Consider the following 20,734-nt stretch of genomic DNA (forward strand, 5'->3'; position numbering starts at 1 on the left):
TAAGTCAGTTAAATGGCAAAAACTTTATAATTTGTAATAAGTAAAGCATCTATAACCCTTCTAGTTTCTCTAAGTCATTTGTCTATTTAAGACAACAAATTAGACTGAAGCCATTTTTTACATGAAAGAAATCTAAGACTATGTGACAAACTAATCGTGACAACTGTCCACAGATTTTAGATACAACATGCTAAAATAATTAGAGGTGCAAGACATGTTTAAAAATAATAAACTCTCAGGGGCACCTGGGTGGCTCAGTCAGTTGAGTGTCCAACTCCTGATTTTGGCTCAGATCATGATCTCACGTTTCACGGGTTCAAGCCTCACAATCGGCTCTGTGCTGACAGAGTGGAGCCTGCTTGGGATTCTCTCTCTCCCTCTCTCTCTCCTGCCCCTCCCTCACTTGTGCTCTCTTTCTCTCAAAACAAGTAAATAAAATAATAATAATAATAATAATAATAATAATAATAATAATAAATGCTCAGAGACAGAACCAAACTCTATTATGGTGAAAATGAAGGGACAAGAATTATCAGGTTCCCTTACAGTCTTCAACATGAAACTAACATAAAGAAAATCAGTCCTATTTTGAAATGACTAATATTATATTGTTTATTTTTCTATTAATACCATAATGGATCAATGTTCATATGATTTCTATTAAGGTCTACTTAAAACTGAAAACCAGTCTTAAAAAAAATGTTTCCCATGGAAATGAAAATGTCTTTTATGGGCAGTATTTCTCAGGTATCTTATCTCTAATGAAATAAGTCAGTATTAAGTGCCTACTGTATGCTGAGGAAAATTAAAAATAAAATTAAGTACATAACTAGGCTTGATTCAAAGTGGTCAAGTTTTAAATGAAGTGGGCATACTTGAAACATTTTTATAATTAAGATGTATTGCACACTAAATCATTTATTTGCTAAAGGTAAGCAAAATAAAATATTTCACAAAAGAGTATTCTAAAGAGGAGTAATAGAGGACTTGATAGACCAGCGATCTAAGGAATTGAGTTCTAATCCTCACTGTGCCAACAACTAGCTGCTCAGTCTGTTTATATGCATAAAATGAGTCCTGGGTCTCCTGAAAGCTGGTTCCATCACCTAAAATGTGTAATAGGCTGATATGTAGGTATGTTTACACTATTTCTCTTAATGTATTTGTCTTTGAGTAGGAACTCAGATACAGAGTTCTACCTATTCTTTGGAGTCACCAGTTTATGTAGGAACAGGTTTGGCAAGTATAGATATGACTTAAAAATGATTCTCACTAAGGGCAAGGGCACGATTATGAATGTAACCAAATATAGTTGTCAATTTATATAAAATGTGAAAACAAGTTATATTTCATTTTGCTGTAATGTATGCTGCTCTGGATATACTTATATTGTGAAAATTTTAGTTTGCATTAATCATTCTGGATACCTATTTTCTACTCATTTCTAGAACTGAAACAGCAGTTTTAACAGGATACAAATTAAAAAAGAACACACAAATATTCAATTCTATACTCTGACACATGTAATATGTCAGTCCTGCAAACAATTCCATTCTGCATATACCAGCACACTAAGAACCTCTAAATAAATATACTTTGCAACTATTTATACATAATTTCAGCTATTCAAAAAACAGGAACCATCTCCTCAGTTCAGTGCGGGAACCCCCATCATTAATCTTTTCTAATGGCTTTCAATGGTGCTTTTCCCCCACAACTATAACTCACACAGTGCCTTGCATTGCACAGCAAGGTATCAGGTGTCTCAAAGTCCACAGAACACACTACAAAAGGAAATGTTTGTGGTCTGTAGACTTAGTCCATGTCAGTTAAATAGGATCATCTGGTTGTGAGGAGAGGGCTACTTTGACTCAGCATTTTCCACTTGGTCCAAGCTGAGGAGGTCACTGACTGCACTGCAGGAGTCTACACTTAACTGACACTCTTACCTTCCTGCTCATCAGCCTGAACACTTTCTGGAAACCTCTATTGTACACACTGTAAAAAGCAGCAGAGTATCATCTGTAGAATTACCTCTATTTACCAGGAAAATATATAAGTAAAACAGGGAGTAAAGCAATAGAAAAAAATAAACTCCTTCAAATATTTTTATTTCTACCATGGTGTTTCTGCAATACCAAAATAAAACTGACCTATACATATATTTCAGAAGAAAATGCCTGTTTTTTTATTCACTTTACTGAACAAGGATTACTTAGCAGCTTACAATTTAGTACTAAAAGCATCAGGCAGATAAAATACACAGAATCACCACAACCGAAAGGCCAGTGCAGAAATATTTAGGTTCAAGATTTCATTTGAATTCATTTAACAGCAAGTTTAAAACACCTCCCAATGACTAGGCAAAAGGCATAATATACTGTGTGTGTTTTCAGCTGATACGTCCAGCAACTGAGGTGTTTAAAAATAGAATAATAGTAAAAAAAAAAAAGATAAAATAAAAAATAAAATAAAATAGGTATAATTATTCATTTTCTTTTAACTATACCTAACCTAAACCTTGAAATAAGAATAATCCTTACACAAGTAAACTCTACTTTAGATGGGCCAAAACACTTGGAATATCCTGTACTAAAGAATTTTTCACAAAGCTCTTTAATTTTATAAAAATATCAGTGAAGTGAAACATTGTAAGTTGAGGCTCTAAGGTAAAATGGCTTAATTTCAGACACATAGTCGGACCTCCTAGCTCTGTGATCTGTTGTGATCACTTCATTTTCCTCATTGTAAAAGCAGGTGTAATACCTGTACTCACCTCATGGGTTGCTTGTGAGAATTTAATTAAGTCTCAGATGTAATAGCTCAGTAAGAACCCCTATAATATAGATGTCAATACAGATTAGCTACTATTATTCTTGGAAAAAAAAAACTTCCTTGCTCTGAGCACACCCCATATTCTTATTTTCTTCCTTCTTCTGCCCTTCCTTCTCAACTTCCTTATCTGTCCTGTTTTTCTCTCTCAAAACATCAAATGTTGAGTTCTCAGACTATATAGAAGTCCTCTTCTCAATCTATTCTTTCCCGGAAGGAATCTAACTTTACCCATGAATTTAATCACCACCTAGAGGACAATGGTTCCCAAATGTGTATTTCGAATTCAGGTAGGAATATATACATGCAAGCTCAACACCCCCACCTGGATGTCTTGAAGGAACCTCAAATTCATTATGTCTAAAGCCAAACTCATTTTTGCCATCCAAACATTAACGCTGTCTATCTCAGTAAATCACTCCAAAAGTCACCCAATTATGCAACCCAGAACCCTAAGAGTAATCTCTGAAATGTCCTGTTTCTCACTTCCCAGTATGTAACCCATTTCCTACCTTTCCCATTTTACCTCTGAAATACATCCCTTTGTCTCCATAGCCACTATCACCTTCTGAATCTGAAGTCATTATCCCATAGTCCCAAATTGGCTTTCCCAAAGAAGTCCTGTGTGCATTGGTGGTATAGGAAGTCCTGCCCCCTCCAATCCCTGCATGACATGAAACTAGAGGGATATTTAAAATGAAAATATAAAAGATAAAAAAACACATAAAAATGATAAAAATAAATAAAATTAAATTAAAATTAAATAAATAAAATAAAATAAAATGCAAATATAACAACACTCATCTAGCTACAACTTTTATTTGGCTTAACAATACCCTCAGAATAAGGAACAAAATACTATGGGCCATGAATAAAGCTGTGTGCATGCCATCTGTCTCCATGGTCCTCTATATTTCTAACAGCCTGGACCTTTTTCTTCTAACATGCCAGGCTCTATCCTCCTTTAAGGCCTTTACTCATACCCACTCTGCTCCCTCTTTGGGAATATGGGTTATTCCTTTCTCGCCTCTGAACGCCCATTTCTAGCTATTTCTTTATCATTTAGCTCTCTGTTTAACCAATACTTCCTCCAGAAAGTGTTGCCTGGTCCTCTGGACATGGTCAGTTTTATTAATTATACTCTAACAAACTGCTCTTAACTTTTGCATCACAATCCTCAGTGCATTTGTAATTACTTTGGTGTCTGCCTTCCACAAAAGATAATAAGGGACACAAGTGCAGAGAGCAAGACTGTTGTGTTTACAACTGTATCCCTTAATCTTATCAAACACCATGCTGGCCACAAGTGGGCCAACTAGGATACTGATAAATGTTTCCTGAATTAATTAATATAAACATGGTTCTGGTTTAGTCACTGACTTGATAATTGTTTATAATTGGTAGAAAAATACACAAAAAACTCTAATTCAACAGACTTTGTTAGTTTCTTACAGGAAATAAGCATAAAAACTACTTGATTCTATAATAAAGATAATCAATTCTGGAAGGGGAACAAATAATATGAAGAAAGACCAGGACCCCTGTGTGGGTCAGTGAGTTAAGCATCCTAATCTTGACTCTGGGTTAGGTCATCATCCCAGGGTCATGGAATCAAGCCCTGCATTGGACTTTGTGCTTAGTGTACAGCCTGTTTAAGAGTCTCTCTCTCCCTGCCTCTGCCCCTCTCCCCCAGTTGCGTGCTCTCTCTCTCTCTCTCGCTCTCTCTCTCTCTTTGTTTTTTTTGTTTTTGTTTTGTTTTTTGTTTTGTTTTTTGTTTTTGTTTTTGTTTTTTGAGAGAGAGAGAGAGAGAGAGCGAGAGAGAGAGAGAGAGGGAATGAGGAAAGCTTCTTTCTGGTGCTGGGATATGAATGAAGCCATGGAGAGGTAAGAAGACTTCAGGGAAGGGTAAAAAATACTCCAGGAAGAGGGAAGTTTGTGCAAAGCCATGGACATAGTCAAGAGTATATACAGAGACAGGTGAATGGACAATTGTGCCGGAGGAAGGAGATACACTGAAATATTGCAAATGGGCACATTGTGGAAAGCTTTCATTATCAGAATTAAACCATCTCTCAAGGAAAACCACTGAAGATTTCATTGGAACAAGGATGAAGACAGCAAAAATGTGTACAGATTAGGATGAAAGTAAGGAGACCAACTCATAAGCTATTTCAATATTTCAGACAGAAGGGAAGGAGGAAAGAAGGAAAAAATAATTCTGCAGTAGAAGAGACAATACTGCTTGAATGGGGAAGGGGTATGTCATTGACTAAATAGAAAACCAAAATAGAGAAAAGATAGAAGAAGGATGGGAGATGATGAGTTCTGTTTTGGAAACCCTAAATTTTATGTCCTTATATAATGTTGAGCAGGATAGTTGAGGTATAGGTCTGAGAAAGAGGATGCAAATAAATTTCAGAAGCTATTGGGCTCAGGGAAATCTTAATTGGTCTGTAATCAATTAAACAATAACACAAAGGCTTGAGAAACATGTCTAAAGTTTTTTCACAAACACATTTTTATTAATAATGAAAAAAACACAAAAAATAATAAAAGTTATTTTATTATTACTTACCTAAGTTTTCAATACACCCAATACCTAATTTTTATTTTATATAGTTAGGAAAAAGTGTCTCAATTTTACTTTAACTTCACTCATTAAAATAGTTAATTTCCTACAATTGTTGGGATGGGAGGAACTCACCCATAACATGCTGACTTTCTCTATTAAGTACAAGAATATCTTTTATGCTTAAAAGAATTCCAGTCTTTGTAACAGGCTCTGTGCAAAAATTTAAAATGATGTACACAATTTTTTAAAAGGTTAACATCTAATTTCAAAAATGTTAACATCTGAAATTATGTCATCTTTAATTATCAGGAGGATATCTGAAGAATAAAATGTAGCACTTACTTTTGCTGCACCTATCTGTTCTTTGCGAAATTTCTCAAGTGGAGCAATTAATACATCATTAGCATTTTGAATCTGAAATTAAAAATGCAAATACATTAAATTCTGTATAATTTCATGCAAATATTGAAAAAAACAGCTCCTTTATTCAACTTATTTAAATGAACAGCTTTTGTTCTCCTGTTTGCTTCTATAAATGAAGTAAAAATATGTTGCATGTTGTATAGTATTTTTCTACCTTACAAGGTCATTTTCACCAATTATTTTACTCAAGCCTAACAATAATGTGAAAAATGGAAAACAGTACACATGTTTAGATCCTAGCCTGAATATTTAATTTCATATTCTAAGATTTAACTAAGAAATAGCACAGATATTAAATTTACAAATACCTTTAATTACACTAGTTTAATGCAGTCAGTTCAAGCATCATTTAAACACTGAACCATACAAAGCGCTTCCATTTGGCACTAGAATGTTATTCTACAGCCACAAAATAAAATAAGGTCCATTTTTTTTCCATTTAATTAGATTCTTTACACTAGGGATTTGTCTGAATCTTTGCATATGTCCAACCCTGCTAAAACTGTACCTGATTTCATTTCAATGAATAGTATTTTAGTCCCAAACTCAAAACTGGGATTTACTTACACCTTAAAACAGATAAATATTTAATTTGGATCTGTGAGAATATTGTGAAGAGGTTTTCAGTATGGGAGCCAGGGACTGAATGCAAGACCCAGACAATTCTAAGAAAAACAGTATTCTGGGAGGAAATTTTCATCTGAAAAAACCTTTATAAAGCATTAAAATTAAACACAATCTTAAATGTTCTCAACACAAAAAATGGTAATTATGTGACAGGATGGGAGTGTTAGCTAATGCCATGATGATAATCATTTTGCAATACATATATGTATCAAGTCAACCTGTACACTTTAAACTTCCACAATATTATATATCAATTATATCTCAATAAAGTTGAGAAGAAATTTACATTAACAAACAAAATTATAATTTACCACTGTGATAATATGATTATATAATTAGCAAATGCTAAGAGGAAGAGAAAACCTTTTTTTAAAATATATAACTATTTTAAAATAGGTTAAAGAGTATAAAGGAGTCCCTTATATTATTCTTGTAACTTTTCCATAAGTATAAAATTATATCACAATTTAAAAATTTCAAGGGAAATGTTTTCCTTTCACTTATTTTCACTTAACTTATTATTACCCAGTCAAGTTTTATTTCTCAAATTCCGTATCTAAATATACAAGGATAGTATACACAAAAATAAAAACTAGAGTTTTAGTGCCCTCCATGATTATCATTCTCTACTTTGCAGAAAAATGACATGACAGATCTTGAAAAGACCTAAAATCCTTGCATGAAGACATATAAAGTAAATCAATACTCAAAATCCTAAGACATCAACAACCAACTGTAGATACCTCTGACATCCATCACTTAATTCCCATTTATGAGCTAAGACAAGAATCCCTCCAGATCCACTGTGCAGGCGTGCTGCTACAGAGAGATGACTGGAAACAGTAGCAAAGTACCTCACTTTTAATTCTCACTCTCTAAATCCTCCTTGCCCTCATGAAACCCCAAATCCATAAACACACACACATACACAGATTTTACAGAGGTAATAAATAGCTGATTCTGCTTTCAACTTGTTTGCATAAGGCGAAAGGCAGTGTCATGAACACTTCTGTGTTATTTGGAAAAATGGCAACAATAAAGGCTAACATTTACTGAATGTTTAGGTTATGCTGGGAACAAGCATGCTCTAATATATGTAAAGTTAGTGAACTTAAACAGGGAGATATTACTCCAGTGTTGAAAACTCCAATAATAATGATGCTAAATAAGATGATATGCATATACAGCACAAGCACACATATTTATAATTGGGCTTAAATTGGGATCTGTTCCTACAGCTGCTGTGTAACCATTCTGAACATGAGCTGCATCATCTACCCCACAACTGAACTTCGTTCTAAGGACTAAGACAATGACTGCAAAACACTTAGCTCAGTGCCTTACATATAGTAAGTGCTCAAAATTTACAACGTTTAGTATCTCCAAACTGACACAGATAATTAATCTCATTCTGTATTTACCTACTTAATACACTTCTGTATCTGAATCTATAGTATTCCCTTTGGTTGAAGTCGATCTAGGTTCACATTATGAGAAGATGTTTTCCCATGAAATTCCCAAAAGACAGATGGCCTGTACTCTCCCATATCCAATCACCAGGTACTTATTTAAGTGCCAACCACATTGCTGAGATCTGTGAGAAAGGGAAAAAACTAAGACATGGACTAAACCTTCCAGAAAGTTAATGTCAATTTGAGAAAAGAGGAAAATTTTATCCATTTAATGAATATTTGATGCTCTTAAAACACTGCTAAAATCTTTGCAAAAATTGAAAGACAAAACTGATTAGAATAGTTACATGATAAACTATGCAGAACTCCTTATAAACACATAATGATTTTGACAATAGTAAAGATCCTTGAGAACTAAATGAGTCAGTTAGTATTTGGATGGTGAATGTGAACTGCATACACTAAAGAGACAAGAATATTCTAGAAACTGGGAACACCATGAATAAAGCCAAGGGGGTAGAACTAAGCATGACGTGTGGAAAGGGAGAATGCAATGCAGAAAAATAAACCATTTATTAATCACTCATTAAGAGTCAATCTTGTCGGGGCGCCTGGGTGGCACAGTCGGTTAAGCGTCCGACTTCAGCCAGGTCACGATCTCGCAGTCCGTGAGTTCGAGCCCCGCGTCAGGCTCTGGGCTGATGGCTCAGAGCCTGGAGCCTGTTTCCGATTCTGTGTCTCCCTCTCTCTCTGCCCCTCCCCCGTTCATGCTCTGTCTCTCTCTGTCCCAAAAATAAATAAACGTTGAAAAAAAAAATTAAAAAAAAAAGAGTCAATCTTGATTGTGAGTGCATTGACCTAGTTAGTTACAGGTCCTCAGTTAACTTTTGAAAAATGGGAATACAGAATGAATATGAAGCATGTCAAACAGTTCTGGAACATAGCATGCTTCATAGAATTAAAACATTAGTATCAACTAACAAAAACATTATCTACATGGAAAAAAGTGTGTGTGTGTGTGTGTGTGTGTGTGTGTGTGTGTGTGTGTGTGTATTATTAGCAGGAAACTTGGTTGGAATAGGGAAAGGATACTCATAATCTAGGAAGAGCAGCCTGAACATGGAATCACTGCTGGCTTCTAAAGAGAAAACTAATGTTGTAAAAACTTGTTCTAGGAAGCCAGTAATATGTGGGATAGTTAGAGAATGAAGAGATGAAGACAAGATCTGCTAGCTGAATAGCTGGAAGTGGAAGTCAAGTTTGAAATAAAGAAGGTGATAGGATCAGGGGCCTGCAGTACAGACATATCGTTAACAGGGAACTGCAGAGGCAGTGTTCTCAGAAAACAGAAAAGGACCCAGAGGGAGCAGAATCAAAGGGGACATTAAGATGTTTTGCCTCAGCACTGGAACTTGGGCATCATATTAAGAACTAGAGTAAATGAGATAAAGAGTGTTTGGTGGACAAGGTATAAAGATAATTTCACTTTGAACCTATTATGTTTCATGCCATGAGAGGACTCAAATATTTTGGCAGAATATGCCATCTCAAAATGACAGAGTTAAGCAATAGGAATGAAGTGTTTTTATTAGGAAGGGAAGGATTAGAAAAGGAAGTGATTGGTAAATCTGTATACTAAGACATTGGCAGCCACATTCATATTTAATAGTTTAAATCTCTGCCAAAATCCGATGTGGCTATATGTAAATATGACCTGGGAATAAAACAAAGGATACAACATATCAGATGTGATAATTAACAACCACCTTATGAGGCAAGAATTATTTCTTAACTCCATTTCTCCCATATTTCATTTTTTCTTTTGTTTTTGGATTTGTTCAGTTTTCTCCTCTTTCTTTCTCCTACTCTCATTCTATTAATGTGAAACTGGAGGAATAAGAAAAGTAAAGAGGTACTGAACTGAAATATGAAGGGGAGAGAAACATCTAATAGAGTGATAGAGATAACAATACATATGATTTGTTCAGTGTTTACTATGTGGTAAGTACCATGCCAAACTCTTCATAATATCAAGATTAAAATTTATTTTATATGAGTAATTAAATAAAAATCTAAAACTCATCTGCAATATATTAAGCACATGAATGTTAAAGTTAGACCTAGCTCCATTTGAATCACAGCATCAAAACTGCTAAATCTGTGTCTTCACACCCATACCTCTTAAAGTTTTTATAAAAATGAAAGGAGAAATATACACATTTTTAAAATAACAAGCATAGATTTGACATATGGCAGCCTTTTAAAAAATGTTTCCTTCTTCACAGAATTTATAATGTCTACTATGTGTTTAGTCTTATAATTTCCTATGGTTTAAAATGCAGTTACTCAAAGGTAGAAACTGAATTGCAATTAATTTAACAGAACAGTATTCATCTATAGTAGATAACCAGGAACCTATTTTTCCCCATAAACAAGTATAAAATATGCGTGATTTTACATCTGAAATATCATGCCTCTTTTGTCTGCAATGAGCCGCTGTTCACATGTGAATCTAAACTCAAGATATCAAAATGGAAATGCCAACAACACTCAAAGGCACAAAGTGGATTTACAACCCAATTTGGCTGCTTCTGGTGTTCATCCCCCCAGGGAACACGTCTTTCATTCCCACAAACTGGTCAATCACAAGGACAAAATTTTTCAATTTTGAAGTAATCCAAGTGCAAATTAAAGAAGGTGTTTAAAATTTTGGCAGGTTTAAAAGCATTACTGTTGCTACTGCATAATAAAGGAAAATGACATACAAAATGGTGGAAAACTACAATTAAACATGTGAACCAGGGTATAACTTTGGTGACTTCACTTTCATAAGGTTTAAAAAAAAATGTAGAGAAATGCAATTTTGCTCACATGGAACTCCTTCTCTCCATATTTACGCAAGATGCTTGAGGAAACTTCTCCCAGAAGGTAATTCTGGGTTTGGGGCGGGCGGGGGGTGGGGGGTGGTCAAGTCACAGAGTTCAACAGATTCAAGATCCCATAATATCTGTGGAATGTGTTACTTTTCATGACCTTACTAAGAGGCTTTAGGAAAAATACAAAAGTAATTTTAATATTCTCCCTCGATATTGATGATATATAACTTTATAAAGTCTTATTTCAGTAAACAAGATACCATCAACTTACTATCTTATAATTCTTAACCATTTATAATTCTAAACTTTGGGTATAATCAACTTATTTTTATAAATATAGGTCCATTTTAAAAATCAAAAATAATTATCTGCTATTTCATTTACTTTCTGTAGCAGAGAAGCAAACTGATATTGGATAGTACTTTACAACATTTACTGGGTAAACACACTTTAACTGTGGATGTAGTGTGTTACATGAAGCCAGGCAATTAAGTTTCCACTCAACTTTTCTTTTGCTATTTCAAGCGGTTCTAATAAACAGCCACCAGGGAGTGCTCATAAATCACTCACAAGTAATGACTAGAAATGTTTTTATGTGATTAGACGATGAATACTCCAAATACACTTGGGTTTGTGTGTGTGTGTCCAAGTATACACAAATTATAATTTTCTATAGAATATGTATTTTCAAGTGCTATCCGATCTTTATTAAAAATTTCTATTTTTAATGCTCACTTTGCACTGCAGAGAACCTTACAACCTGTGTGTCCAATGAAATGAGCAGCAATGGAATAAAACAAATCTGAAAGGTAATTGTTACACTTTTACTTATCCCCCATTTTCCAGGTTTCGGTTAAAATCTAGTGTTGGTACCAGTCACAGCCCATCACTAATCGGTGATTATAGTGTCCCATTATCCTGCAACCAGGATAATGGATAATACCAGGATAGAGGATTGCAATTTTCTCCCCCAAACTTTTAAGGCACTAAAACACTCAAAGTTCTGAAGAGAAGATTTAATATTCTGTGGTGCTAGATAACGCCACTGCTTGAGAAGACTACAACAGGTGATGTTATTTACAAAAATAAAACCTGAATGGTATCACTCATTGCAAAAATAATTTCCTGTTAAGATACCTATATAGTCAATCCACACACAGTGAAAAGACATGAAGGTGTTTCATAATGAGTAGATTGAACATAGTTAATGCAGAAGATACCTATAAGTAGTCTCTGAGATAAGAATGGACTATTTTCCCATTAGTATTTGCAACTGGGAAAATTAGATCACAGTCCTAATTTGGGATTACAGGCAAACATCTCCCTCTGCTTCTTCCAACCTCTCTCCTTTTCCTCCTTCCAAAACAGCTTCCCAGAATGAACTTCTGGCAAGTGGTCTAGGGGTAGCCTGAGGCTCACTCCTCCATAATGGTCAGGTTAACTCTTCACAGCTACACAAGAGACAGTCCTCTTGGTCAATAAACCCACAGCTTTTCTAAACTAGGACCCGAAGGCCAAAACTCACATAATGTGCGAAGGACAGATATATGAACAAAACCTTGATTAAATAAGTAGTATGAAGTCAAAAACTAGAGCTTTTTATGCTTTATATCCTTTAATGTGAGCAAATTACTCTGAAAAACCATGTCTTCACCTTAAAAAAATGCTATGTAAGGTTAGCTGGGTACCACTGTAATACATTTAATTTCAACTTGAATGTCACTTGCAACTTCAATACTGAATGCTTTGATTCTACTTATTAAGCCAGTGTTCCATTATGAACCCTACACCATTGGACCTCATCGGTTTAGATCCAACACTCACTTAAATTTAGTATTATTTTAATATTTTCTTTGTTTTTACCAGACATGATACTTTTCTTAGTGAAAATGGTAGGGAAACAAATTTCAGTTTTTGGAGAATGATGCTTTATGAATTCTCCCTTATTTCAGAAGACAGGAAGGAGTATACTCTGAGTACACTAGTTTGTATTTAATTCTTGGTTTATATCCTGACAAGTGTGCAATCTGGTCAACTTAATCAAACTCTCCAAGTCTGTTTCCCTTTATGTTTAAGGATAATATGCTTGTTTACAAAGATTAAATTCTATATTTTATGTATAATGATCATAACTTTATTAAAGTTGTATCTGCTCCCTGTTAAATTCATTCTTTCATGTAAACCAATTGTAATGCATATATAATTTTTTTTAATGAAATAGGAAGTTGCTACTGGAGATCTGGTATAAGAGTGAAATCTCATCAGCATATACTGAATGTCAAGACTTCTTAAATGGAACAGAGTAGCTATGAAGGCAAACAGTAAATAATCCTCTCTGCTTCTAGAACTTACAACTATCCCAAATAACTCAAATTAAAATTTGCTGTTTTTTAATAGAGTTATCTACCCTCATAAGATGAGGGAGTAGAAAAGCATTCATCCAAGAAACAACTGACCATTTCCACAGAATCTAGCTGAGAAAGTGAAAGACAGGGGTAAACTGCAAAATTTCACATAATCCACTGTGATCTAATAATATCATAACTCTAAGTCGTATCAAATGAAATTCTCTGAATAGTGAGTTATTTGAACAAGAAAAAGAAGCTATTTTTCATAGATTTTTGTTGCTCTTAAACTACTTTTGCTTTTGTTCCCTCTTGCCACCAATCTCTAATGGGAGGTTATACTAAGAATATTTTAAAGCATTTAAGCATTGTGGAAAACATTTTGTTGTTGTTGAAACTTTTTTTTAACAGCAGATATAAACAAAACACCTCCTCAAAACCTGTGTCTACTTAGTGTAATCCTGATTACTCCTTGAACATTTGTAGTTCTAAAATAAAGGAGGCTAAAAAGATTTTAGAAAAAGAAAGTCGAACGGCTTTTTAGCTATAAAAAGATATGTGAAGGTCAAAGTAAAATTGATGTCTTACAAGCCACTTATATACTCCAAGCATCCTATACATACAGTCATCACAACAATTACTTTTTTCTTGATTTTGACCAGAAAGTAAGCATTTAGGAAAACACTTTTATTAAATACATGGCTGTATTACCTCATAGGTCATATAAGTCAGATGTTGAAATTCAATCTATCTGTGAGAACACAGGGAAGTTGAGAAATGCTGCAACCCCAGTTGTTGCAGTGGGTTAAATAATCACTCCTTCATTTGACTGGGCAAAAGCATTCTGCAAAATTACTGGTTAGGTTACTTCAGCCAGTCCTCTACCTTTGGACATTCTCAAGAAATCCCAGGATCTGCTGAACTTGTACACATCTGTGGTATTGCTATGGCTAGAGATTTTCCTGTAACACAGCTAGCTGTCCCATGTATTGATGTCCTCATGCTGATGAAAATCTACCTTCTCCCTTTGCCCCACCTCAGATAACAGAAATACTAAATAACTTCAGCTGAGTCAATTATGGCCTCGAGCAAACTCTCCCCCTGCCCCCCACCCAGGTTTCATCTCCTAGCTTAGAAGGATCAAAGTGGCATTATGTGTGGGGGTTGGGGGGGTCAACAAATTGATAATTTATGTAACCCAATGTTTATCTCCTCCCCACCCTGCTTTTAATGCTATTTCTTCTGCTAATACTTCTCTACCCTTCTCAGTATTCACCACTGAAAATATCTTTGGAGAGAGAAATTAAAATCATTCATCTGTTTTAAATTCTTCATTTGTGAATGTAAGCAAACTTCTAATAGTCTGTGAGTTTATAAAAGAAATGGAAATTCATTAAGGAAATTCCCAGAGTCACAGTTATTTTACAGCAATTACATCTTAGTGGCTGAATGTTAATGTATTTTAATCACAATTGCTCAGTATTTCCGTAATGGCAGATTGTTAAAACCTTAAGAAAGACTTAAAATATCCTAGTATATATACAATTTCTTAAATTGCTTATTCCAATTTTGTAATAATGGGGAGGGAATGGAAGGGAAGAAGAGGAGAGAAAAGAGAAGAGAAGGAAGGAGAGAATTAGGCAGGACAGAAATGCATATAAGCAAAAAAGAGACCAACATAACTACTATGTTATGAGGGAGGGATAGAGAAAGTGTAGGAAGAGAGATTTCTTACTAACAAGAGTAACAGTACTCATGTTACATATGTTACATGTGAGCATATATTCTATGTTATACGTGAGCAGGTTCACAGTGGCTCTAAGGAAATATTGTATGTATCTCTTCCCAGTCTGTATCCATTCAATGACCTTGCATTGAAGTCAGCTGAGGTGGAAGTATTTACACCATGGAAATCAGCAAGCATTACAAATCAGGGTTACACGCACATACACATGCGTGCACACAAACACCTAAATGCCGGCAGTTAACTTTTTACCAGAACATCAATGCTTAAAACTAAACATGTATTGGGACACACCAGTATTAAACTAGAAACAGTCGGAAAGAGTGGTAACTATACAAGACTCCTTTTATCTACTTTTTAAAGCATCTCTTTTAAACATGTACCTGTGGGCTTTTAACATTTCCAATTAAGTATGTCTTTCCCAACACCCAAACTCATTTGTACTTCTTCACACTTGAACTTTTTTACACAGAGCAAGACTTTTTAATTTCTGGGCTTCCACAGCAATACCTTGAATGAACTTGTATGATAGCACTGGTGATAAACAGTTTCAGCTTCATAAGTCTATTTGAGTGATAGCAGGTTTCTGTGGTGCTGGGTTGAAAAGGATCCTGAGGGTGAACCTGGACACTGTAGGAATGATCACAAATGTTGACGATCAACATCTCTTACTAAGAAGAGTAACAGTACTCATGCTACATATGTTATATAAATATAGATACGATTACCTTTCTATTCCTTTAAAGGGAGAGATAATGTCTTATTGATTTTTTTAATAATCACTGTCTAGTAAAATCCCTTGCCACCGTGGAAACTCAACATAACCACTGCTAAATTGATTGAATAAAGTTACTTCTGATAGCTAACCTGCAGTTAGTTACTATAGTTACTCATAGTATTACTGAGGATAGAAACCTACCTACAAAAAACTAAGTATTTTTGATAATTAGCATTTCTATAATATGTAGTGATATATGCTGTATAACATAATTAGCAATCAATATCTATAGAGGTAGCAATGGGAAATTAAGCTCATTGATATCTTCAGGAAAAGATTCAGTCACAAAAAACAACTATTAATTTACAAATTTTTTTTGTTTACTTATAAATTGGTATGCAGGGAGAAAAAATACACACTATTATAGTTCAAGTCAAAACTCTGGAGGGCAGACCATTATCATGCAAATGCCCATAGTGGGCTAAAAGGGAAATAGCAGTAACTCCTCAAAAATAAGAGATGCAGATCACTCCAAATTCTCCCTACTCCTTCTTCCTTAAGGTTGATTTCACTACTGTGCTGAAGTGAAATCTTGAAAAAGAAAAACATGGCTCTGCTAGATCTTAGCTAGGAACCAGGAAAAACATTCAGGGTAGGGGAGTATGTTGTCAAATAACAGGTTTAAAAGCATGAAAAGTAAACAGGTCATTCCTATCAGGTAAGTGAGGAAATGGATTCTAGAGTACAAATAAAAAACAATAATTAATGAACACTTTCTATGGGACAAGAGAATTCTTCAATCCTCACAATAGATTTATGAAGAAGGTACTATTATCATTCCCATTGTACAGATAAGGAAAATGAGACTCGGACTAAGTAATTGCCCAAGGTCACACACAAATAGCTGGTGGCAGAGCTACAATGTGAATCCAGGCATTCTGACTCTCAAGTCTATATTCCTAACTACTCTGACAATCCTCATCATACCACTCTCAGATAGTAAAGAATATACTGCAGGCAAACTACGTCTTGCCCCCACAAGCCATATGTGTGAGTATGACTATCATAAAGTAAAAACCAAGGAAAACAAATGAGCTGCAGAGGTAGTGAGGAGATTATTTTCCTATTTTCTAATTCCTAAACCCTTAGATGTAGATATATTATTTTCTCTATGACAAATCTTTTTTTTTTTTTGAAAAATGGTAGGACTTTTTATTGCATTCTCAGTTTCACTGTTGTGCTGATGTCATACTTAAGTGTGTGATGAAAAATCAAGCTGAGTTGAGTAACAATAATTATTCTTGGCTTACAAAACAGTTGTAACAGTGTAATGGTGACATGAGAAACTGCATGGACATAAGGAAGATTAGGAAGATGTTACTGCAACTATTAACTTAAAATAGAAACATTTCCCCCCACATAATTCTACCAAAGTTCGGAAAATGAGAAAATAAGGGTATTCTTTCAGAAATAAACAACAGTAGTATTGCCTTTTCCTACTACACTTTCCCTGGTACAACACTTACTGAGGATGCTTATGTCACATACTATCTTGATATAAACAAATACAGGAAACACTGCAAATGGAACTTGGACAATTAAGAAAAAACAACACCAGTAGCTAATACAGAAACATACAGTGTATCTTTCCTATTAACTAACGCTGTAGTGACTGCTTGAATGTGAATATTTTGAGGCTCTCTAGGGACTAGGGGGAAAAGAAAATCTTTGAAATAAATTTATTCCTTAATTGAATAAACCAACGAATTGAATCATACTGTTAAAATAAAACCGAGAGAAATTAATTAAAAGAGAAAACTTCAGAGCTTTAATACATAATTACAAAAGTCCAAGAATACCCAAAAGTTTTCTAAATCCTACAATTTAGCAAACAGAGGTATGATTTATTTTGCAAACATTTTCCTTTAAACTTTCCCAGGCATTTGAGCACAGACTCTTAGTCATAGCTGAGAATTACTTCCCAAATAAATTCCATATGCTCTAACTCTTGTCTCTGGTCTTTCCCAAAACCAGAGCTCATCATAAACCATGGGCCAATTTTTCCAAACTATACAGCTGTCAAAAACTTCTCTTACCCAATGAACTAAAGACCCTGTTTCAGCCCTTTATGTGAGGTCTTATATCATGTACAGTAAGAGTGATATGTCAATTCTAAAGAAATTCCCTTTACAACACATGACAAAAAAAAAAAAAAAACAACACTCAAAAATACATACTTTTCCTTATCTGTGAAAAGTATACCCTAACAGAAAACACAATCATTTAATAAATCATTAACATCTAACCTCTTTTGGTCTTACCCTCAGGCCACGGCTTGAATTACTTTCAATTCACAGAACTAGCTAAAGAATGTTTATGATTCTCCTCCATAAAATAAAGCCTGGAAACTTGGAAACGACTTTCTTCCCTTACAGCAGCAGACAGCCTGAGACATTCAGACTCTGGTGCATTCATGATGATGTGTACATAAGATAAGCAAAGCAGTAACACTATGGTCAGGGACACCTTAGTTATCCTATATGACATTATAAAAAGGTATGGAGAAACAATCTCTCTCCTCTCTCTTCTTTTGCTTCCTCTTAAAAAATTAAGAGATATTGTAGTTAGTAGAGAAGAAAATTTAGCTCCTATGATGCCCAGTTTACATAAACACAAAGAGTGTTAATGCTGGTAAAACCCTACTTCTTATCTCAACATTACCCAGGTTCTCAAACAGAATCCTGACAAGAAACTCCCATCACTTTGACTGCTGACAATCACATCCTGTTCCCAACTTCGGGCTTTCAGTAATTCCTAACATAGTCTAGAATATGACTACAGTTAAGACCTTTTAATTAATCTAAAAATTAATCTGAAAATACTAGATGAGAAAATGCACCTTTTCAAATAATTCACGAATATAATAAAACTGGGCTGCATGTTACAACAACAAAATAACTTTGCACATTAACATAAAAACACAAAGTTAATGAAGCTTCCACCTCACCCCTGCTAAGCATATTGTTCTGAGAGCACCCAGATATATTGTCTTCAATGGCCTTCTGACTTAATAAGCTTTTGAGAATTTTTGTGCAGAGTGAAGGGGGCAAAGACAGACTCAACTAACTTACCTTTATCTTAGGTTTCAAGATAAGAGAACTCTACACTTTATCCATGGATGACCACCTAATGTATTTTCATGCTTCAAATGTCACATGAAGTGATCGACGGCTTACAACTCTTGCCTTGAGCCCAGATATTTGTGCTAAACATTCTGTAAGCCATGTTTGTTCCATTCCCAGAAGCACCTCAAAAACACGGCCTCAAGATATATCCCAGCCTTCTCTAATTTCTCAGTTTGTCTGTCAATGAATGGCCCCAAATTCAGGCAGCTGCCTCATCACCCCGGTCTCCTACCTCTCCATCTTCCACATCCAATCTATGATCTCCCCACTGCCTCAGCATGCAACCCATCACTTCTCTGCAGGATTAGAACAACAGTCACCTTACACACCTATCAGCACCCAGTTTCACAACTCACCCAAGTTTTATTTTCTACACAGCTGCAGAATGGTGTCTATAAAAGAAAAGTACGTTCCTTCCCAGCTTTTATCATCTCTCCACAACCTTCAATACAAAAGACCTTTCCTCAGCCCAGTATCCCATGATAATGAAGAGGCCCCTCACTAGCTCTTCATAACCTTTTCTGCTGCCACTTCCATGTGGCAAGTCTTCTTTTACACCATATAACACAATTTATAAAGCCTAGCTCACATTGTGACCTCTTCCACAGTTTTCCTTCCCAGGTTCGCTTATTCATTCCTAAATGTCTCTTATCCTTTAAGCCACAGCTCAAGTGTCATATCCTTGGTGAGCCTTCCTTAATATTTACAGTGCAAGTTTTAAGGGCCTTGTTCAAGCTGCCACAGGATTGTGATTATACCACTGTGACAGCAGATCACAGAACTCTGTAAGCCGCATTGTGCCAGTCTGTGTTCCCAACGAAATTATGAGTATTTCTAAGGAAATACTATGCCTCCAGCTTTCTTTTCATTTTTAATTTTTGTGTCTCCAAGGGCCTAGACCCATATCTGAGGCATACAGTTACAAGCCAAAAAACACTTTTTGATACAAGCACATTAGCTGAAGCAAGGGTGGGGGACTACATGGGAGAAAGAGTTGGAAGAGAAGTTAGAGAACAGAAAATGCCAAAATCAAACTAAAATAAGATGGACAATGCTGGACTTTGCATTCAGGCAAACTGTATGTCATTTTCCTATTCATATACTACCCTCAATCTCAAACAATATTCCATTCATTCATATATTATTATGAAGTGTTTTGAAATGACTGAGGAAGAGAAAAACTGAAGTGTATGGATTTCAGAAGACACACACACACACACACACACACACACACACACACACACACTGGTTTCTTTTAGGGAAAATGAGGATTTTAACAAATAATGAATATAGACCATCTTCTACTAGGGCATGCAAGGTTATGGATTTTCACTATACACACAAACAAAAGCTTATTCCCATCATTAAATTTTCATTTCTACTTTTTGAAGGAGAATGGATGAGATTAACTTCTGCAACTTCTTATTCTTTCACAACTCGAGTTCCCAGTTTGGAAATAAATCTTGAATAAGCACTGAGGTATAAGGGTAGGAAGAACAGGCAAGCTAAACGCTATTTGGCAAAACAGCCTATCCTTCAATATTTATTAGGGATGAGTAAGCAATGATCTGCTATTTTATCACTGGAAGATGCTTGCTAGCCTGTGCCAAAACTTCAATTAGGCTTATAAACACTCTTGAAAGAATGAGGAATTAAAATCACAGCTTCTATTGGCCTTTGAGCTTAATAGCCAGGGAGCATACTATCTATATTACTAAGGGGATAAATTACATTACTGTAATTGTACTGCATTACAATTAGAGCACTTAGGCCAAAAGGTAAAGCAAGGGCAAGCTTAAAGAAGAAAATAAAATTTGTTTTCAGAAACTTTAGTTGCCCCTTCAGTTGCCCCTAATTAGGCTTTGTTTGGCCTTTATTCCAGTGTGTTTATTCAGGCCATGCATCACTATCCCTCTTCTTTCCATTGGAGCCCTTTACCAAGGACTTTGTTCCCAGGAAATCTAAATTCTAAATATTTCCAACTATTACCATACTCTGGC

General features: G+C 35.1%; 1 protein-coding gene across 2 annotated transcripts in view; it reads right to left on the bottom strand.

Annotated features, from left to right (window-relative positions):
- ARHGAP42 (Rho GTPase activating protein 42) overlaps window positions 1-20,734 on the bottom strand; it is a 327,384-nt gene that overhangs the window by 162,736 nt on the left and 143,914 nt on the right. For both annotated transcript variants that reach the window (XM_003992599.6, XM_045038578.1), the window contains exon 4: window positions 5,747-5,818. In XM_003992599.6, the coding sequence (XP_003992648.3) occupies window positions 5,747-5,818 (72 nt within the window). The remainder of the gene's footprint in view (window positions 1-5,746; window positions 5,819-20,734) is intronic.

This window comes from Felis catus, chromosome D1 (assembly GCF_018350175.1).
Source record: "Felis catus isolate Fca126 chromosome D1, F.catus_Fca126_mat1.0, whole genome shotgun sequence".
Classification (NCBI taxonomy): domain Eukaryota; kingdom Metazoa; phylum Chordata; class Mammalia; order Carnivora; family Felidae; genus Felis; species Felis catus.